At 36.9% G+C, this 23405-nt stretch overlaps 1 protein-coding gene across 5 annotated transcripts in view; it reads left to right on the forward strand.

Moving 5' to 3' along the window:
* CDK14 (cyclin dependent kinase 14) overlaps positions 1–23405 on the forward strand; it is a 344883-nt gene that overhangs the window by 79195 nt on the left and 242283 nt on the right. For all 5 annotated transcript variants that reach the window (XM_066553161.1, XM_066553153.1, XM_066553178.1 and 2 more), the window contains 2 exons: positions 5402–5647; positions 15542–15636. In XM_066553161.1, the coding sequence (XP_066409258.1) occupies positions 5402–5647; positions 15542–15636 (341 nt within the window). The remainder of the gene's footprint in view (positions 1–5401; positions 5648–15541; positions 15637–23405) is intronic.

Here is a 23405-nt window from a genome sequence, read left to right on the forward strand (position 1 = left end):
CGGTTGGTGCTGTAGGTTTTAAGTGGCCAAATGTCTCATCATGATTTCTCATTTTGTCTTACGTTTTTCAGTTGAGACTGAGTAAATATTTGTGAGCAAATTTTTAGAAGTAGGTTTATTTCAGTAATCAGAGTATGAGGAATGTGTATAGCTTGGCAGCAGAATGTGGGACAACATGGGGAGGTACAATTATATATTGACATTAAGAGTCCATATGTGAAAAATGTAATGGGCAGGATGCTCATGGAGAGGTGCTTATCTTGGAGCACACCTGGGCTGACAGGGACCTTTTTTCCAAGATCTGAAAATCAGATTTGGGATCAGGGACTCTCAGCTATAGTACTGTTGCCTGACTGAGCAGGAATGATTATTGCTGTTTTCTGGATTAAGTCTTTTCCTACAAGATACCAAGTGCCTGGGCAGTTTCTGAGTGCTGCTTTGGAAGTGTTATTCCAAAGAGTAACTTCAAACACAAAAAATTATTTTCTGTAGGACCGCTCTGTTTTTGGTGTAGAAAAGCAAATCTCCTTAAAGGAAGACTGGTATTGGAGTCTAGTGTAGCCTTTTCATGATTTTCATCTTAGAATCAAAGCAGAGACTTTGGGGATGAATGTTCTACATGTGAAATTTTCTGGTGTGAATACCACACATATAATTCCCATTGTTTTGTCTTTTTTCCCATCTAGATTTTTTTTTATCATCTGCTCCTTGTCTCAGCCCCTCTCCTGGCATTTTTGCCAACATCCATTTTTCATCGTGGTCCTCTGAGGTACTGAGATTTCTGTAAGGTGTGAACCTCAGAGACAAAGCAGCTATTTCCTCTCTTATTTTTCATGTCTGGGGCCACCTACCATGCCCTAAGCTGGAAGTGTTGAATAGTCCAGTGAATTCCTTGAGCCTTTTATATCTGATATGAGGTTTGGAAGGATAGTAGTATTTTCTTATTGATTATGGAACAATCCATACATGATGCAGGTATTTTTGTGTATTCCCTGTTATATGTGTAATAATTTATAGCTGTTACATGTATTAAGTTGATTGGCTTATTTTAAAATCCTGTTTCCTGTAAAGAAGAATTAAAGCATAAATGAGGATCCCATACCTCTGTTCCTCATAGTTATGGGATCTGCTGGCAAAAATACCCCATCTGAAAGAGATAAGTGTGGTTCCATTGCCCTACTTTTAAAAGCCAAATAGTTTTGGAAATAGTTTATCCCTCAGAAAGTTTCACGTTGAATGTAGTTTGTGGTAGGAGAAGCACAAAATCATGGCAGTAACTCCTGAAGGGGAAAGAATCACTTCAAGCTTTGATATACCTTAATGTTTACTTATATGATTACTTGTTTGAAAGAAATGACGATTAAAACTGCTTAATGACTTATGCAGTTGGCTAGACAGAGATTTCTTTAAATGCACAGTATATTCATACTGAGAGTTTCTTCTTCTTGATTGCATTTTATAAATCATAATTGTCATTTTTTGTATGACAAAACAAGGTGTCACTTTTATTGTCTCTACATACACTTGAGGTCAGTACTTTTAATAGTTAAGGTGACATTGAATATCACATCTTCACACAGCACCAGTTTTTGACTCTGGTGGCATTTACAGCATCTCAATGAGTGTTAAACTGGGCTACACTGTTATACTTACAGCATTGCATAACTAGGGAGGGATAATGGATCACAGATATTGACTTCCTATATGTAATGGCTTGTATCACTTTGTTTTTTATTCTGATAATGGTACCTAAATAGATATTTAAAAAAAAAATCCAGTTTTGAGGCTGCATTGGAAAAAGAGATCGTTTCTATAACTTTCTGGATCTTCATTGAGGTGACTAGGGTTGTTCTACGTGTAAACGAAGGGTTAGTAAAAGAATAGTGCCCACCTGAAGAACCTATGAATTATGTAAATTGAACAAATGAATGGGGTGAAAAGAAAAGTCTGGTCACAGAGGTGGCAGAATGTACTTAGAGGGAAAGTCTTGCTATCCCAGAGGATCACCCAGCAGCATCCAAAAGATTCTGCAAATGAACCAGTGTTCTTTATGATAAATATTGTGCTTTAATTAGAAAATGGTCCTTAAATCTCATATGCAAAAAGAAATATGGAAATGAGAAGGTGTTAGGCTTCTCCTGACTACCAACAACAAGGAGCTACTAGGTGGTAGACACTGGTTGCCTAGTCTAACACCTTCTGATGCTAAATATTTGTACATATCCTTTGAGAAGTTAAAATTTATAAGCAGCAGTTATGCTGTACAAAGGAAAATTATATTTAAAAGGCTGAATTAGAGTAAAAAAATTCAAATCCGTAATGTTCACAAAGATGGTGTGGTCAAGCTGGTGAAATCTGTGATCATTTTTTATGCAGAGGAAGATTTCCAAAATAAGTTATGTTTCAATTTTGCTTAGCAAATTGTTGCTTTTTTGCATGATAAGCATGACAGAATAAGTTGTACCTTTAGCTGGAGTATAGGAGCAGCTGGTCAGCACTCCTGCTGATCAGGGGCAAAATCTGCTCTTCTGTGGTAGCTTAACCTTGCTGATGGAGGGAAACCTGACACCCCAATGAGTTTGGCTCTTTAGGTTGGTTACAGCCAGTGCTCTAAAAACCACCAATGAGTTTATGACCTTTAGTTGGTTACAGCCAGTGCTCAGTGCTGACGTTTTAGACCTGGTCCTTTCAGATTTTACAGAACAGATTCTCAGACTGAACTTGGGCCATCCATGGACTTGGCCTACCAATGGCAGAATGTAAAACAAATGCTTAATTATTGTTTCTCCTCAGTGTTTTATAGGCAGGTTAGACAGTTTGGAAATGTGTACCCTGCAACAGCAGCATGAGCTTAGCTTTGCTGGCTTCAGCAGTGCACAGCAGCCATTTGGAGAGAATGCTTTGTTTCTGCCAAGGAAATATTGATATTGTTGAGAGAGAAGTGATGAATTAAAGCCCTTGTCAGCCTGGCAGGAGATGTGCTGCAGTTGCAGAACAGGCAGATGGGCTGGGTGAGCAGCCTCTGCTTTGGCATTTGTCTGCAGTGCTGAGGCTTTTCCACAGGTGATGCCTGTGCATCCCCCAAGGTGTTTGCCTTCTGAGTGGGGGAGCTGGTCAGTACTCGTCTTGGTTTTAGTCATTTGCAAGTTGGAAGGTGGCTATTATAAGGTGATGATGGGGATTTTTATCCTACTCCAGATTCAGTCAGGTGGCCTGAAGGCTAAAGTGCCTCCCTTCAAAATCTAATTCCAAGCTGTTACTGCTTCCAGCCAAGACAAAAGTAAGACAGACATACACATGGAGATTTTCCAGTGCAAAATGAAAACAGAAGCAGCATTCATGGCATTATTATCTATAGTATGTTTAAGCTGTTTAGTCCAAATATTTTAATCTACTACAGGTGCCCTGTTAACCTGAAAGGAAGACAAGTACTTCTTTGGAACTTTTTGTCCATATCTCCTGCCCCTGTTTTCTAGATCACAGGGTTTCAAATGCTGAGAAATAATGATTACTGATTGCTGATTTATTTGCATCCATGTTGATTAAGCTGCTGTATTAACAGTGATTCCAATTTGCATTATTTTAAAAGGTCTTTGTTGGTAGCAAGCATTGCAAGAACATGGAGATGATAGTGGGAAGTATGTGGATACATGTCAGTGCATGAGAGTTTTTTTAAGGAAAAGAAACCAATTAGTTTTACAAGAAGACTAATTAAAAACTCTTTGTGCTGCAGCTGTTTATCTTTTCTCTCTGAAGTAACAGACCAAAATTACATAATTGTTTTAATTTAAGCCCAAAAACGAATTATCATTTGAAAAGAAGGGGGATTTTTCCTTTTCTCAAGGAAGTTATAACTTGGTGAAGTTCTGGTCTTGGAGAAATCACTTTAGTGAGAAGAAATGCAAACCCTTGTAATGCCTGGTTTGTGACAGTAGCGATGTCCTTCATTAGAGTTGACCTGGTATATGATCATTTGGCCAGATGGCACAGTGCAGGAAACATACTTTAAATTTTTAATGTAGAAAAGAAATCTTTCATCTACTCTTACAGTGGATCATAAAAAAAAAACAAACCACAAACCAAACTCCACAAGGTATAGTCACCCAGTATTTCTCTAAACAATTGGAGTAAGTTGGATTTCAAGGCACAAAATTCCTCTAGAAAAATGACAAAGAATAATTTATTTGAGAAGTTTTTGAAGATACTTTGCTTTAGGAATGAGGACTCCTGATTTATTGGTAATTTATGATTTCTTTTTTTTAATATTAACTGTTTTAGGATAACAAGTTTTCAAAAATTAGTATAGATTATTAAATATTAAATTGTTAATATATGGAATATTAGATTTTATATGAACAGGTCAATTCACCGCAAATTAACACTGTCTATCCTTAAACACATGCAAATGTCATGGAAAAAGTATGTTGCAAATTACTTTGATTGTCTTACAATTTAGGGAGTCTCTTGGGTCTGCTTGTATCACACTTCATAACTTTTCTCTGTAGCCTGAAAGCTGAAACTATTTCTTTTCTTTCCAAGTAAAAAGTCAAGTCTCTTATGGGTCAAAACAGAAACTGAGGCCTCAAACACAACCCCTCACCAACAGTGTAATTTAAAAAAATGTCATATGTATTGAAATGAAAACCAGAAATGTACATGACTGGAGTATCTAAAGGTACTTGTTCTGCTCATTTAGTTCTTTTGAACAAACCACAGCACGTTTTGATAGCTCAAGCAGCAAGTGGCAGTCTTTGGAGCTTGGCAGAGTCGTACTTCACAGTAACAAAGAATTGAACTTCTGTGCTTTAGTGTGCCATTAGGCTGCAGTCTCACGTTTCAGAGCCTGGGAATTGATTTACTGATTTGATTTTCTGAGACATATGGTGATGATAATAATAACACTGTATAAGCATTATTTAAAAATACCATAATATACCGGTATTGAATCTTTGGAAAGCCAGCACCAGCCAGTGCACATACAAACTACCATCATTTATTTTAGTTTAGTCTCGTCCAATTTTGAACAAATGGAAATCAATACTGCTTGTGGATATCTGTGGCGAGATTGGAGAGAGAAGTGGTATTGTTGCCAAGAACATTGTACAAGAAAACACAAATGTATGAATTTATGAATGTCCCTCTTTGGCCTTCCTTTTCCAGGATCTTTCAGTACATTGTACAAAGATAGGCTTTTTATAGTTACTATTGTGATGCGGGTGTCCTCTATGTAAAATGCATGTGTTGTTTTTTATTTTAACATAGAAATAGAAAGTGAATGCTTATAAAGTTCAGTGCCTTTTTTGATGCTGGCTGGTGCATGGAATGATTTTGACTGTTGAGTCAACAAATGATGATTTTTTAATACCTGTTAGAGTCAACAAATGATATTTTTTCTTTTCAGATATGTGTCACAAAGATGTCTACACGGAACTGCCAGGGAATGGATTCAGTGATCAAACCTCTGGATACAATTCCTGAGGATAAAAAAGTTCGTGTTCAGAGGACACAGAGTAGTTTTGATCCATTTGAGAAGCCAACTAATCAAGTGAAGAGGGTTCACTCAGAGAACAACGCTTGCATAAACTTCAAAACTTCATCTGCAGGGAAGGAATCACCTAAAATCAGGAGGCACTCCAGCCCCAGCTCTGTAAGTGCACAGTCCTGATACCCCTGCATGTGCCAAATGGTGGTGGAATTAGAGGCACCAGATAAATGTTTTCTTGCTTAAGAAGGGATTGTTTACATAAAAGCAACAAAGAAAAAGGTCAAAGCTGCTATTAAATGTGTTTTTCCATATATATTTGTAGTGTTATTAATGAAATAGGATCAGAAAATAGAACTTGAAAAAGAATATGATTATGAAATTCCTTTCAGATGTTTTTTAGGGTGCCTTACAGGATTTCTAAGCATTTTCCTCTCCTTATCCTGGTATGTCATTACAGCTGCTATAATGTTTATGCAGCAAATTTGGCAGAGGATTGCTTATTTGTTAAGAAGAATTCTTTCCCATGAAGTTTAAGAAACCACATGAATTGTCTTTTTGATTTTTAGATTTCAGTTTTAGAGAAACAGATCAGATTTGATGGATTTTGTTTACATTTTAGAATTCTCTTTGTAAAATCAAGTAGTAAAAATAACATTCATTTCCCTGTCAGAAACTCTGTGAGAGAGAGGGAAGAGAGAAAAATAACTGAGAAGGGCTTGGCAACACATCATAATAGTTTTATTCTCAAGTATTTTGAAAGAAACTAGATAAATAAAATGTCATGTCTTTAATGACTAATGCCCAGAACAGATTTCCCCCAAAAGACCTTCAAAATTATTGAAAAACTATTTCTGTTACGCTTTGGGAAGAAAAATCCATAATAATGTGACCTTTGAGATGAAAACTACCGATCTAAGTAGAATGGATGTAACACTTCAAATCTTATTTGGTGGGAAAAAATTTAAAAGGTTGATTGCCTCTTCCTTTTTCTTTTCTTTCTTTTCTTTGTTTTGCTCTATCTTCTGGAGATCATGTCCTCCCTACAGAAGTTTGACTGAAGCTTGTCAGACTTCTGACAGAAATGGCAGGAGATTAATTTTCTGTAGATGAGCTGTGTTTAACCCGTGTGAATTTAGCGGGTAAGATGTCACCTCTCCAGGGGACTGTCCTTTTTAGAAAAGGTTACATTTTAAAATGTAACCATCTGTAGCAAAAACAAATTTGCTTTTTTACCATCACTTGGCATTATATAGCTGCTGCCAAAGATGTCTCCAGTGTACTCCATCTGGGTCCATGACAAGGAATTCTTACTTTAAAACTTTTACAATCATTAGGAATGGAAAAATCTATTTGCATTGTGTTTGCTTGTTTGTGATGCCCGATTATTTTTTGGCATGACAACTATTAATTTAATTGATTTTTTTGGGACAATCTTAAGTATTTAGTGGTATTAACTCACTCCTCATCTCTGCTGTTCCTCTTAGAAACTATTACTAATTTCTGTTAAAGTTTTTGACATTCTCCTGTTAACATTGAAGGGTTTCAGCTGCTTTGTTTCCAGAGTTTTGAAGCAGATGTTTTTGAAACTGTGTTTTTGGTATGTTTATCTTTTCCAGAGGACTGGCACTCTACTGCATCCATACAATCTCCTATGATCCCAGTATTTTGTTATGTAAATGACATTAATGCTTCCTCTACTAGTATTCTGCTGCTTAGAGCCCTAGCTAAACATATGTTTTTGGTAATCTTCATCCACGGCGACTCACACAGACTTGCTGGGTACAGGAGGTGCAAAGGAATTTCAAATACAATTCTTATTTCTCAACTTCCTGCAATTCTCTCTGATTTTTATAGCTCTGTTTGGTGGACTTAGTTCTTTCTTTTGCTTGGAGGCATTGTTAGTAATTTTTGACTTTTCCTCACAAGGAAGAGCATGTGGAATAATGAAAGTGTTTATGCCAACGAAGAAGAAAGAGCAGTTCACAGCAAAAGGTGGTGTTAGCCCTCTGCTGATCAGGTCACACCTGGTCCTGCCTGGCAGACCTGAGTTCAGCCATCCAAGGCAGAGACAAACGAGATGCTTTATTCCTATTCCCAGGACCTGAATACATGGCTTCAGGCAGTAGTTGCCCCGATGCACATTTTATTGAGTGATACCCATGTGGTTAGTTGCAGAAGTGTATCATTCTGTGGTTTTGAATTATACTTGAATTTTAACAAAGGGTTTAGGGTTGCCTAGCAGATGCCCCTGCTACTTGCTCTTCTGATCATTACATCTTTTTCTTCCAAGTCAGCTGCATATTCTCCCTTACTGAGTTCATACTTGGTTCTCTGGAAATTCTTTCTTGTATAGGTTATACCAGTCTGAGCAAGCATTTCAGTTTCTGTAAATATTCTTGAACATGCTATGCCCTCTGGGTCACATGGGCTACAGCTGTGGAGTTATTTTTCAGTTTTGGCTCTGCTTTCTGTAAGCTTTATTTTAAGATATTCTGATAGAGATATGCTACCTTCAATTTTCTCTTTCTCTATTTGATTAGTAGAGGAACAGAATTAGAGTTAGACTTCCATTTAGTCTTTTCTTTTCATCATTTGAAGTCCTCTGTAGCCATCAGGTGTGGAAATGATGTCTTACAGAAGGTTCATGGCCAAGGCTTGCAGTCTCCATATCACTCACTGCTTCTGCTCAGGTAAAAGTCTTTTATTTGTCTCAGAAAAATAACATTTTTCAAGATGTGACCTGAAAGACCTTGTTTATAATGCCCTGGGGTGTCAGTTTCAGTTTTGATTTATCTCAGCAGCTTTATCACCTCTCTGACAGGTATCAGTTTCAGTGTTGGGTAAAGATTACAAAATACTCTGCAGGTGGTGTGTTGCCCATTTTGTGTAGTCCATACTTTTGAAATGCACTGCACTTTGTGATGAGAAAGATGAAACACACAGAGGTTTAGGGAAGCTGGAGCTCCATGATCCTCACACAGATTGTCATCTGGAAAATAAATCTCTTTCTTTTGAACTTGAAATATTTTTCTGCAGTTAATGTCACACCTTGTTGCAACCTGGTAGAATTCCTGTTCTGTTAATTAGTGCAGTAGTGTACAGACAGAATTTAGAACTTTTTGTTTGTTTCTTCTTGTTCGACAAAATTTTTAAAAAATTTTTACACTTGGAATCTTCCCACCTTCTCTACTTACTTTGAACATAAGAAAACATCTATGGGAGTGATTTCCAAACTGCTTATGCTGATTGAAATTGTATGTTGCTATGAGATGAATTTTCCAGCAAAACAGAATTATTTCTTTATCACAACAGAGTAGTGGATAACCTGGATGTAGTGAAGTAGGTGTTTTCCTACTTGTGCATTGGCTGTCAGCCACTGTTAAAGGGAATTTGGCTTGACAAACCTTTTCTCTGGTCCATCCCAACACAATATATGTGTTGTGTGTGTATATATATAAAATATACATATAACTATAGCTGTGCATACTTATCCATCTCTCTATCTATTTTTCTAAAGTTCTCATGCTGAGTCCTTTGTCTACTAAGGCAAGAAAATGCTTTTCTTTTCTCCTTAAATGAAAAAAAGTTAATACTACATAATAAACTAGACAAAAAAATCACAACTGAAAAACAATCATGTGCCAGTCTGCCCCAAACAGCTGGTTTTAAAAGATGGCTTGATTCTAATTATCTCAAAATTTTATTTGAGATCCTTGCTCTTTAGTCACATGATCAAACTCTCCAGTGCAAGGTAAAGTTTTGGTGTATTCAGAGTACACATTTTATACACTAAAATAGTACTTTTGCACCATATATAAATAGAATATTGCAAGCTGTATAAAGTAGCCATCTGCTCAAGATTTAGTTATGTAGTGATACGCATCAGTTTGTTCTCCTTGAATTAGCTTAAGCTCCCTGGTGGTGAATTTAAGTGTCATGCAGAGGTATATGTTCCTACCTGTCAGTTACTTTTTAAAACAAAATCAAGCAAAACACTAATGTTGTATAACTCAGATAAATGTAAACCCCCCAAATATTCAAATAAAAATAATTGCAATAAGCAGTGCTTTACTGCACTGACTCTGTACTTTTTTTGGGAGAGCAGCCTTTCTTCTGTTTCTGTAACCTTTATTAATTTTCACTTCTGATACATGCAACTTTCCTCCAAAAAGCACAAGGAAAAAAGCATGAATCCTATAATGATCCTACTGATCCTGTTAGCACATCTAAAATAAGTTGTGTAAGAAATCTAATTTTAAAATGGACTCTAATGTCAGGATTTTCCCTGAAAGCTAGGCATCATTTCTGTCTACCAAAATAATCACTTGCTGTGCCAATCTTGCCTCTCTTCCTGTTCAGATGTAGGCAACCTTCTCCAGTTAGGAACCTGTAAATTACTAGGGGAGCTGCATCCTTCCTGGTTGATGTGTTTTATGAAGGTAGGATAATTTCAGAGCTTGGTGTAGAGAGTGGAGTGTTCTTTACTGGCACAAAGGAAGCATTAATAAATCCTTAACCTAAAGGATACTCTCTGGATGAAAAGGCAGATAAAATGTGGCAGTTGAGCCAGCTCCTGTGCTCTAATAGCCTGGAGAACAAGTGAAGAGCTTTAAAAACTGCACCCTTCACAGGGAGCTCTATGGTTGCTTCAGCCCAGGTTGCTCTTAATTTATGGCTGTGTGTTAAAGGGTTAGGAAGATGCAAGCAGCAGAATGGATCAGAGAGTGGGAGAACTGAGGCTGAGGCTTGGTTTGAATGCTTGAACATCTTTGTATCCCTTGAACATTGCCCTAGAAAACAGTCCCACTTTCAAGATATGGTCAAATTGGCCTATTATTATAGGTAGGATGCAACCTGCAATTAGTGTGGAAACTGCATCTGGTTTTGTGAAAGGTTTAGTCTCGTGACAAAGAAGACAAAATGCTTAAAAAGTAATTATCTGTGATTCTTGTGATTTAATCTCAGTTGAGCTTCTTGGCCTGTATTTTTCTTTCAAGTTTTTCTAGCAATCAATTTATTTCTTTTCAGGTGTATAACAAAGCAGATATTCACTTTTGATTTTTCTTTAGTTTACAGAGGTACTGTGAAAATAATATTTTTCTCCTGATGGTAGCTTTATATTGAAGTTTAATATCCCCCAGTTAAAAAAAAAAGAGAAAAGGATCTATTTAAAACTTAGACTCAGGAGTGTGGTAGTTAAGTGTGACATTCACAAGCTGTTCTGCAGTTATGAAAAATGCATGAGAACATAACCCACACAGCTTCTATAGGAATAGTCAGGTGATTTTCTGTGTAATTTTCCATTAAAGCCTTCTTTATTACATAGATTTTGAAACATTCTGAGAAAGTATTCAGGTGGCAATGTAGTGCAAGGATTCACACTGCCAGACCTTGTTTTAAACCTATTATCTCTCCTACAGGCTGTATCAATGAAACAGCTGTTTGAAACTATGTGGTCAGAAAACACAGTTTCTTCTCATTTCTTTTTTCTTTTGTTATTTTTAATACTCTCACGTCAGTTTGAACTACTAGCTTCTTCTATTTCTGTACTCAATATTTTGGCATACTCTCTCTATCCTTGTTACTATGATCTGTATTTCCTTAACCAGAGGGGAAAAAATTATCTGATCTTGGTTACTGCAAGCCATGCTGCTAAAAATGCTCACTTCTGTGCTTAGTGGTGCTCTTGAACTGATCTAGCACTGGGAAAAATGTAGGCTTATAATAAGAAAGTTATCTAATGAAAACTATTTTCAAGGAAAGTGAAATGTGAAGGCAAACAAGTAAAATTCCCCGTGAGTTTCCTGAGGGGAAAGATCTGCATTGTTCTGTGCTCCAGTTGCCCACGTCCTCTTGGGGATAACATGATCTACCACAACCTGTGCTGACTTTCAGAGTGACTTGGGACTGTTCTTCAGAGGCATGAGGACCTTTACTCTCTTTTGTCTCTGTAATTAATTTAACTTTCCCATTTGAGTTCTTTGGAAGATTTCTCCAGAGCATGCAAGTTCACTTTGCAGTGAGTTTTCCAGTTGTATCAGTTTCTTGCTGCCTGGTTGTTTACCGCCTATTTAACGTTTTGCTTTTAGATAGTTCAGTCTTGGTCACATATGCCACCTAGGTGTTGGGGGTTTTTTCTCAGCTTTCTAAGTTGTTTGTTTGGTTTTTTTTTGTAGCAAATGAGGAGCTCTAACATGGAGCAACAGGCTTCCTTAAGCATAAGTAGTCCCAATGGTATTTAGTACGTAGAAGTGTTGCCAAGCACTGGAAAAGGCTGCTCAGTCTTTTCACTGGAAAAGACTGAGTCACAATCGCTGGAGATATTTAAAAGATGTGTGTAGATGTAGTGCTTGGGGACAAATGTGGTGGGCTTGGCAGTGTTAGGATTAGAGTTGGACTTGGTGATGTTTAAAATCTTTTCAAAGCTAAATAATTCTGTGATTCTCTCTTGGTGTTTTAGAGGGTTAAAAAGCAGTAAGAAGGAGCAAGAGAAATGGAAAAATAATAGCCATAGAAGTATTGTAAGGTTAGAGCCTCAAAGAGAAGCTTTGAAAAAACTTAGCAAAATACATGTGTTCAGCTAAAACCAGTACTCTTTTCCATTGAGAAATATTGTCTGGGTCAAACTGGGGGATTGCACCAGTTATGTAAAATACAGGGAATTTCTTGTGAGTCTGCTGCTTGTGATGTCTGTCAGTGGCTGATGCAAGCACATCTGATGTGCTCTGGATATGTCTCACTCACTATGTGTATTTCAGTCAGCCACATCCCAGGCAGAGTAAGGGAATCCTGTGATTTAACAAACACAAATCTCTGTGTATACACATTCCCATGTATTTTACCAGAAGTAATAAAATGCTTTGAAAGAAAAAATTGTACTTAAAATTGGATTTTCTAGATTTTATTTAAATATTAGCATTTAATAAAAAGCCACCAACCTTTCTGTAACAAATAATATTTTTTTAAACAGAAATGGGTGAAAAGGACAGGTTAATGTGGAGGAATCTGAATAATGAAATTCATATCTATGAAGCTGAAAAAATACCCATATGTATGAGGGACTGTAATAATAAAGGAAGGTAGGCTGAAATGGTTATAGTTTTCAGCAGTCATGTAGAATTTCAAATTATTCTGATTCCTTTATTTAGATTCATTTAAGCTTAAAACTTAGGTTTTGAAAAGTTATGCATTTTTGCATTATTTCTGTCTTCACCTCCTTTATAATCCAGAAATAAAAGGAAATATAAGTAGTATTGGAACTTCCTAATTTGTAATTAAAATTTGAAATAGTGTATGAGATTTTATTTTTAAAAAATGGGGAAAGTTTTGGAGGAATGGTGAAGCTGTCCCTTCATTGTCTAAAATAATTGCAATATGATGAGTGTTTTGGCATTTCATTAAGAAGTATCAAAAATTATTTATATTATTATTGTATATTCTTTTGCCTCAATTTTTTTTAATAAAATCCCATGAAGTGCTTTTCTCCACCACATGCCTTCAAGAATTGTAAGCCTTTAAAGATTACAAATGGAAGGTAAAATAATGTCCATTCTCACAAAGGGAAATCTCGCAGTGGAGAACTGGGCAATCCAGTATGATGGTGCCGTCAGAGCAGAGCTGAGCTGCACTGCAGAGGTGCTGTGGGTTGGGCAGGGGAAGGTGCCAGCCAGGGCTTTGGGCAGAGGATGGTGCATGCAGCACTTCCAGGAGGAAAATGAGTCAAAAGTCATGACTTCCAGTTTGTGCTTCTGGCAGCTGGACTACGGAGAAATGAGCTTGAGGTTATAGGAATAATTATTGTTGATGATTTACGGTGTGGTAATTGATTAAAGGGATCCTGTTTCCTATCAAGATCTTAGGATCTTTACAAGTTGTTGTGACCTTTAGATTATGGTTTCCAGAGGTAGAGAATAAAAGCAAATCTCAGTGTGAAAATAGGAGTCAATGTGAAACACATGTATGCACCCTGTCCTTTCTCTGTCTCGTTATGAGGAAGGCAACAGTGAACTATTCACTGTTAACTAGGGCAGCATTTCCACTCCAAACAAAGCTACTCACTGTGTGTTCATTGCAGCCTGCAATTTGGGAAATACTTTGCACTCCCTCTTCATTATATGCAAGACATTTAAACATCTAACCACTTCTTTTCTGAAGTTTTTTAATGTTATATTAGTCCATAATTGGATAGTTCAATGAGAAGTCTACTTGAATAAATATTTTAGTCACCTCTATTAGTGACATCTATAATAAAGCTGTGATTAAATAATCCTAATTTTTTTTAACCAGGCAGAATGCCTTTTTAAGCATGGATTGGAAACCAAAACTATTACTGCCTTATCTGTAATGAAGTGCTCCAAATAATGTAGCAGGAAAAAGATCTGAGAGTTTCCTTATGACAAATTTGTGTAAATCTACTAATACTTAGGAATTGGATAGCAAAATAATAATAGGTTGTTCTTTGTATTGGAGAGAGGTGAAAGGGCTCAATTTTGCAAACATGTATATGTATGCCCTTATGCCATTGAATAGAAAGCTGGAATATTGATATCAAAAAAAGGTGTATAGTTGCCAAAGTGCCAGAATTTTTACATAAGACAAATGAAGAATAGTTGAATAAAGAGAGTGTTTGCATTTTCTTGCTAATGGTTAATGGGGTGTGGTGGCCAATTATGAGGCACCATGTCAGCTTACCTGGGATGCCTCTGCCTATTTAAATAGAAGCAATTTTTAGGGTCAGTTGATTTAAAACTTTCAACCCTGGCTTAGCAAGAATTTACACACAGATGTGCCCTGTACTGTAATGTTTGCTTCCTTTCAAAAGACTGATACATGGATACTTTTTGTAAATCAGACATAGGATCCCAAATGTGAGTGTACCAGTTGTACAGGTGCACATGGCTCATCCCAGCTGAATTCAACATTAACCATGCTGGGTTTGCTTGTCTGCTTTTCTGTGTAGCGATAGCAAGAATATTATCAAATCATTCACTGTGTGTGATTTGAGTATAGTGCTGACTCTCCCAACTTTCTCTATGATCTTTTGGTTGGTTTAGGACAGGAAGGATATCTGAGCACTGCAGTCTAAAACATATGTAGGTGTGGCTAAGGGCAGCTGCAGGTCAGTTTCTTGCAGTGTTCATCTGATCTTGGAGAAGAAATAAAATTGTTTCCTTCCAGACAACTAGAAAATGGGGAAATGTGGGAAAAGAGGATGCACTTCAAAAAAGAAAAACATTTTCTCAGAATTTCAGAATGGAGACTTTTAATGTCAGGTGAATTTCTGTTTTTGCAGAGTTGATTTATTCCCTGTTAGGACTGTGTAAAGGGGGGGCAAGTATCAGTCTATCACAAAGGCCAGCTGAGCTGTCTGGCCCTTTGAGCAAGAATCATTCCTTAGCTTGGTTCAGTTTTTGACTCCTCACTTAGGCTGCAAATATTAAGGATACAGGACTTTTATCAACTATATAAAATGTACATTAAAGTATGATATGTTTATATCTACATCTGAAGACTCTAACCATAATTCAGAAGATGACATCATTAAAGATGCTTTCCTGTAGCATTTTGACCACGCTCTGAACAATGAGTGATTTAATGGGATACTGACTACTTAGAGCAATGTTTTTGGATGGGCTTTAGTCTAAAAAAGTAAGTAAGAAAAAAATTATTAAACAGCTTTACTAGTCTGATTTTGTAGGGCAGATTAAGGATGCTCTTTAGATCTCTAAACATAGACAAGAACGCTTTAGTTGTTAATGGTCTTTTTTCCTCTATGAAGTGATATATGTGAAAAATAAAACAGAACCCTCTCTTTGGTGAAGAACAAAATCTTTTTGATAGATCCAGTGATGTAACTGTATGATTGATATTAGCAACTACCATCTGGGTTGTTGAATAAATATTAATGGTTTTTTCCTTATTATTTTTTTTTTGTTGGTTACTGAAAACCAGCATGTCTTTGAGCCTTGATAATGATATTTGGTCTCTAAAGGTTGAGTCAAAGCAGTTAATGTTACGGGTGCAATGCTGAAAGGTCTTCTTTTTTGTTTTGTTTAGCCTACAAGCCCTAAGTTTGGAAAAGCAGACTCATATGAAAAACTGGAAAAACTAGGGGAAGGATCCTATGCTACAGTATACAAAGGAAAAAGCAAGTAAGTCGTGTTTTGTTTTCTTTTAATTTTGTGTGTAAATAAAGATAAGCAGAACGTATCAACTGATGTTGCTGAACATGTACACAGATCTCTGAATCAAAGTGCTACTGACTGCCATGTGCTCTAGTGAAAGGGGCTGAGACCATAGTGCACAGGTAGCACATTGCATACACCAGAGCAAGATGAGGTTCTTGTTAATCTGATGTTTTGTTTGCACTTCAATGTTGTGCTACTTCTTTGGTATCCATACCAAATTCATTCCTGGGGTAAAAGCAAAATATGCTGTCAGGTAGAGTTTTATGATGGTCTGAGAACAATGCTGAATATATGTGATAAGTTGTTCATTTTTGTTTATCATTATTAAAAAACTTTAATAAAACAGCATGAAGGGAATTAATGGAATTTTGGACTACTCTAGGTTTAGTTTGTTTACAATAGTTTATTTACAATTGTTGCAACTACTCTACCTCAAAATAATCTACTTCATACATGTCACATATTTTTTCAGCCACTTAAATGTTAGTCGTTGTAGCTTTTTTATCCCCAAATGCCCTAAGCGCTTTTATATTGCATAAAATAACTCAGTAAACACACTTAAAATATACTTCTTCAGCCAGTGCTTCCATTTAGAGTTATCCATTGTGAAGCAGAGTGCCTTGTGTCATTTGACATATTTAATGACGTTTTCATAATCGAATTTCCAATAATAACAAAGAAGTTGTAAAAGAGGGATTTGGTACATGTGATATCTTTATTTAAAAACTTTGGTTAGTCAATAATACATGAGACAACACTGCCGTTCCAGCAGAGAATACCATGATGGTCGTGGGACAGAATAACTATGTGAAAAAAGAAAATATGTCTGAACATTTTCCAGGTTCATTAACTTGGTGAGGTACTGAAAATTATCTAGTTTCACTGAATATTTGTAATAAATTAAAATGAGGGTTCCCTCATCTCTCAATAGCTTGCTTAGGTATTGACAAGCATAATAACAGCTGATAGGAATAAAAACATATTCTAAATGTAGAAGAAGTATTCACACTTGTGCTACGCCACTGCAGGTATTGTCTTTCATTGGCAGCCTTCTTCAAGGAAAGGCTATTGCTTTGTGCTGCTAATGGCTCAGTTATGCATTACCATAAGTTCCAGACATTATACATGTGTAAGCTTTTTATTGGAGTCTATGTAATATGAGAGAACAGTATAGATTTCAGCTTGTGCCTAATTACTAAAATCCTTTAGTAAAATCACAGTGAGTATCTGATGACAGTCAGTCCATATGTCTCAGTTTTCAGTAAGACTGTACTAAGGCAACAGAGTCACTGGATGTCCCATCAGTCAGTGGAACAAACAGAAATTTAAAAACAAAGCAAAACCCTTCCCTGAACCTATTGCATTAATAGTGAACATGTTATGAAGTGTAGATTGGTTAGAAATACTCCTTTTTGGTAGAGTTGCCTGCAAACCTGAAATATATACTTCAATGATTTTAATAGTACTTGAATAATAAATTGGAATTACTGGGTACACTGCATTCTCTATTACAAACAACTTGTTCTGAATAAGTAGTGAGAGTTATAACAATTATGTATGGCTTTGTCCTGTTGCCTTGTAACATCTTCTGCAAGGTCTTTGAAATGTGTTCTGACAAAAAGTATGTGCAACTAGAGTGTGGATGAGAATTCATATGCAGAGAGTATTTCTACTATTATAGTAGTCCTCTGTCACCTGTTTGAATTTGACTTTTTTTTCCCTGCTGAGAGTGGAATAATTTCCATATTATCCTGCACTATTGAGATTTGACACCTCCAGTCCAGGCTTCTGTTTCTTGAACTATAGAGACAGTTGAATTACTTCATGGCAGGAGGAGGTTGTACTTTAAGAACTTGGGAAACACTACAGGTGTTATCTGCTATTTCAAAAGGACTTGTTTGTTGAGGTAATGTAGCCCTGTTACCTCTTCTGTCCCCTGAGAAGGTGAGCAATCTCTGACCTATGTGGTGTCCCCACAGAAGGAAGAGCATCACTGCTGTGATGGACTCTTGGGGAATGTGGGTGAGCAGGTGTGGGGTGAATGCATTGGCTCTGGCCCATCCCTGCAGTGATTAAAAGATGTGGCACTTAGGGACATGTTTTAGTGGTGGGCTTGGCAGTGCTGGGTTAATGGTTGGACTCAGAGGTCTTTTCCACCCTAAACAATTCCATGGTTCTATGGCTGAGACCTGGACCTGGCTGCTGCTTTTCAAGCAGCTTTACTCTGATTGTTTATAGCTTTATCTTAAAATGATACAGGGATAGAGATTTTTTTTTTTCCTAGGCTCTGATATGGGTATGTAGGGTGAGACTGTGATATGCATCACTGTGTTCCCCTGCCTGCAGACTCAGTGGGAATACAAATGAGCAAAAGAGGTCTGTTCATTTTGGTATGTGCCCAGTTTGACTGCTGAAGGATTAAGCTCTCATGACACAATGCAGAATGCAGACACACGATGGAAAAGCTGGAGCTGGTAACACACAACAAGTGGATTTTGCTCAAAATGTTTGAGAATCCCTAATAACCAACTTTAATGTTTGGTTTCTTTGTTTTGCCAAAATGTTTCTGAGATATTTCTTTAACTGTAGTTAAAGTTGGAACATTTAAGATTGTATTGAGCTATTTTAAATTATGCTTTATACTCAGAATTGTTCTGCTCAGTATTTGTCACCAGATGCATGTGGCAAGTAGTTGAGTTTGGAGTTTTTTATGCATTTCCTGAGATACATTTCAGCTTTTAAAATTATTTCCCCTGCTGATCATAATGATGGAATAAAACATTCTTAATCTTAGCATGCTATTCAGAGAGTCTAAAAGATGCATACCTGCCTGAAAAGACACAAAATCAGCCATTCCCTTCCTAAGATTTAAAGTAATATGTACAGTAACTTGCTTTTAGAACAACCCTGGCTTTTTGCACCTTGGAGCAGGATAAATGGTACCCAGCCCTTGTCTTCCTATAAAACCCATTGCTTTTCTATCTTTTTGAGCATCTGTGGTTGTATTCCAGGAAAGTGAAATGAAATGGGCTAATTCCTTTTACTGGATGATGGATTTCTCTTTCTGTAGTCAGATAAAAATGAATCCCTGGGGTGAAGAAGCAGCAGAGTGAAGAGGACTGTGTTATTGAGGGAAGTGAAGCAGTATTCTCTTAGGCTGGGCTTTTTTGTTTATAGGAGAAACAGCCAAGCAGTCATTTTTTTCTGGCTGACAGTTGCATCAATAGGTAAATCTATTTGATTTCATGTGTTGCACATCAGACGTGTGTAATGAAACTCATCTTGGCATGTTCATTTTCTACTTCCATTCAGGCTAGGTTCTCATATTTTACTTAGTTGTAGAAAGCCACAAGAGGCTGCTTACTGCACGAAATTCAGATGACTTTGAAGGGATTTATTTTAATGTTAAATTTTTTGGAGGGGTGGGCAGACTAATTTACTGATAACACTGTAAAATATGATGCAAGTTCCATTGACTCTGTATTTGATTAACACCTTGGACGTTTGCCATGCAGTAGGTGCAAAGCACCGGGTGGCCTTTGAATTCCTGTATCATTTCACTGTGTAGTTGAGCTGAGGAAGTGCTGCCTGTCTGTGTATTGACATGTGTGTCTTCCTGCTGCCTCTTGAGCTTGTTTATAAATTTACCTGAACATACAGCAGTGAGATCTGGCTCGATCTGTGGCACATAAGTGTTGATGTGAGTTGAGAGTCTGGAGATGAAGCTGGTGACAGCACAAGGGAGCTGCTGCCAACCAGAGCCCCTTGCAAAGCAGTGTGGAGGCCTTGCATTCCCCCGCTGGGAACTCTGCATATTGCACTTAAGGGAAAAACCTGTGCTTTTGGCAATTTTCTGTGTTGGCGTGCTTTCCAGCCTCTCCCACTGTGTTCAGTTGCCCTTCAAGGCAAAGAATTAAAAAAGACTCCCTCAGTTAAAGAGATGTGAGCTGTGACTGCTGCTAGCACAGCACGTGTCTGTGTTTTGAGAGGCATGCCAGTGGTATCTCAGCTGGGATCTTGATCTGCCTCTTGACTATCCATGTGATTTTTCACTGTACCTTTACCTTTTTGGGCACCTTTACTGAATTGCATGTGCTCATAGTATTTTTAAAAAATGTGTAGAATTTGCAGCAGTTCCATCAAGATATTTTTGTCTATTTTCTCTATCGCAAAATTACATAATTTCAATTTACCCTTAATGAAGCACTTGTTTTAATGAATTCTGATCCCTATCCTTTTGAACTATTAATATGAGAGCTCAGTAGAGCACAGAGCAGAGCACAGTAGAAGCTAGTGCTGACAACAGGAGCTCAAAGGCTGCTGATATAGGGCAGTCCTTCCATCCAAGCACCTCTCCCATTTCAGTTCAAAAATCTGATTTTTTGTTTTCAAGGTGACTCCAACTTGTATCCAAAGATGAAATGTATTTTTTCAGGGAGCCCAGGCATTTGATATTTATCTGCATCAAAGGCAGTACCTTTTATTATTCACCTTAAAAGTCAATAGGGAGTTCATGGTGCAAAGTGGAGAGTAATCATGCTCTGTACTGGCCTTGTTTCCATGCTGTGTTATTCTGGAGGCAGCAGGGAATCTTTGAATAACCAGAGGGAACTACCACTGTTTGTTACTGGCATAATGTATTGCAGTGTGTGCTATGAATATAGCTGACCATAAATTTCATAAATGTGACTGTGGATGGCTGCTCACAAGAAAAGGGATGACATGTGTATTTTGATTTTTATATTATGATGCTGAAACCTTCACTGAGGATGGCTGACAGGACTAATTGCTGTTCTGACTTTTGCTTTTCAAGTTGCAGAATTTCTTTTACTCATCATGAGATCTCTTTGACTCTGATTGTCTTTTATGTTCAATCTGCTGTAAGTGCCATAAGCTTGCAATGGTCAAGCTGCCATTTTTTAGTCATTCCCCAAACTTTACTTTATGCCCATGTGAGATGTTGTGTTCACAGCTCCCTGATAAGTTTCATGTACAACAGTCCAGTTCACAGGTAAGTTTTTGTTCATGCTATGGCCTATTTATTTAGACTAATATTTCAAAATTACTCTGATTCATATTGCCTTAATGACCTAAACTTTCCTAACCTTTTCTTTATTTCTTGAAAATTGTATGAAATTAGTGTCCTACAAATGAAATCCTCTTTTCATCTGAGGATAACAGATGGCTGGAAAAGGAATACATATTCATGGGTTACAAAAAGGCACTTTTATGGTTACCAGCTAGGCTTTCTTTTTTTCTCCCCCTCATTTTTTAACTTATTTCCTTAACTGATTTTTGTGGGCAAGTTATGACATAGGATTATAAAATGTTTTAAAGAAATCTCTAACATTGTAAATCTTTAATAAAAATAGGAACTTAAAGTTGAATTAGATAGAAAACTAATGACAACTAGATGTTCAACTAAAATGCCAAATGGTGAAAAAATTATTAAAGTAGAGTAAGTACTAAAATAAATTACTAGGATTCTAACTAGAAGATGAATCATTGACTGTATTGATCACTTACTGAGTGAATTTTTGAACATTTAAAATAAAGATTGGGAAAGTTTTTCTCCATAGTTGAATATATAAAAAGAACATCACACTATATGTGCTGTGCTTCAACCTGCAATGCAGTTTAAGGAGGTGGCTTAGTATTATTACCTCTTATAACAGGGGACAAAACTGAAGAAAGTAAGTCTATTATATTACTTACCCAGGACTGCTCTGGAAAACTTAGTAGAAAAACTAGGATAGAATACAGTGTAGAGTTACAGAATGGTACCTTATTGGCCATGTAAGCATGATTGGAAGGGTAGGGAGAATACTGAATTAATTTGCCAGCTGCCACTGCGCACCATTGCTTTTTCCAGTTTGCTGATCAGTGGCATCTCTCAGCAGATCCCCTGTGACTGTCACTGTCCACAGTTGTAAGAGGCCCTTATTTATAAGGGATATCTCTATGTTTGTCTTACACTTCTCTTTCTATGAGCACCAGTGGGGTGTGGAGAGATGTGAGGGGCGTGCAGGAGGAGGATGTGCTCAGCACTGCTTGCTTTGCCTGCTGCCCTTCCCAGGTGACTCCTTCCAGCAGGCACAGGTCAAGTACAGCCCCTGTGCTTGGATGAGCTGCTGGCTAGTTTGAACTGATGTGAACTGGGGCTAAACTCTTACCTGCTCCTGTTCAAGTGAGGGCTGCCACACTCTTTGTACGAGACTGCCTTGACTCCTAAGTTCCAGTGACAGCACTAATTAATAATTTAAATCCTTCATCTCTCATGAAACCCTTTGATCTTCTGTTTTTTCAGCCCTAATAAATATCAGAATTATGAAGTATCTTTAATCCACTGGCTTCTACTAAGACAACATAACTCTTGTCTAGTATGAGGTTAAAAGATGGTGGGATTCAAAGAGAGAAATTCAGGGCCTGTGTTAGTCCCTTGAGAATTTATGTGTTTGGGCTTTAGCAGGACAGGGAGTGGCTTTTGTCAACTAGAAATGTAAGTCCTTTTTAGTAAGAAAAATATAATATAAACCACGTTTACACTGAACTGTCATTTATGTTAGTGATTAAAAGAAGTGTTTCCCTCAATGTGGGATTAGTTATTCGTTGGTAGAATAATCAGAGGTGACTAAACCTACAGTGAATGTGCATCTGTCAGGTTTCTTCAAAGGAAATTTCTGGCAGAACCTGATTTCATTAGGCCCCCATGGTCTGTTTGGAGTTTTAGGTATCTGTTTATGACATCAATATCACTACAGAGTAGATCTAATTAGATATTCTCAAGGTTTGATCATCAAACTTTGAGATTTTCCTGTAAATGAATATTTAACAATTGAAAGTTATTTTTCTTCATAAGAATTAGTTTCTTGAAATTTGTATCACAAATTAGAGCATCATCCCAATATCTTCTACTGATTTTTCTTTGCAGAAGTGTTCCCAAGCTTAGTATTTGCACAAGTTATGAGCTCAACCTCAACTCCAGCCAGTGGTAAAACTCAGTATTAAATAAACAGATTGAAATCAGAATTGGCAGATTTTATGTTAATTGACTCTTTTAAATGTGTATATTTAGAACATTTATGTCATCTAAATATATCTGAAGAACTTGAGAAGATAGTGTTATTGTACTCTTTTGTTCCTTGTGTGGCATCATCAGCGTTATCCCAGTGAAGCCAATTAAATCATCAGTTACTTTATATTCATCAGTATTATATGTTCTTAATGATGCATTAAACCATTAAACAATTTCCAATTTTCTCTACTTTCTCATAAATGGTCATTTTTAATAAATGTATTTATTTTGGTAGTGCTGCTATATGCTGGTTTAAAAATGCAGAATGACACATTATATTAGCATTTTTTGTAATATCTGCCTCATTTGTATTTTTTATAATATGCAGACTTTTACTTTATGCTGCATAAAGCAATTTGGACTAATTTTTCTTTTGCCTATGTTGCATATATAATCAGAAAGTTATTAGAAAAATTATATAATGTTAAAGTGAGGAATTTCCATAAATTGGGAAGCTGTCCATCAGCTGCAGGTGTTTTGCCTAGACTAAAGTAGTTTTGTGTGATAATTAGAGAGACTTTAGACTTCTGTACTTTCTCTGAAGGTGTTTCAATGACAAAGAGAAAGCGAGTTAGCTTAGGAGGGAGGATGGCTTAGAAAATAGGAATTCTTTAGTCAATATTGTCCTTAATAGAAGCTAATGAGGCAGTTGACAGGC

Source organism: Molothrus aeneus, chromosome 1, assembly GCF_037042795.1.
Source record: "Molothrus aeneus isolate 106 chromosome 1, BPBGC_Maene_1.0, whole genome shotgun sequence".
NCBI lineage: Eukaryota > Metazoa > Chordata > Aves > Passeriformes > Icteridae > Molothrus > Molothrus aeneus.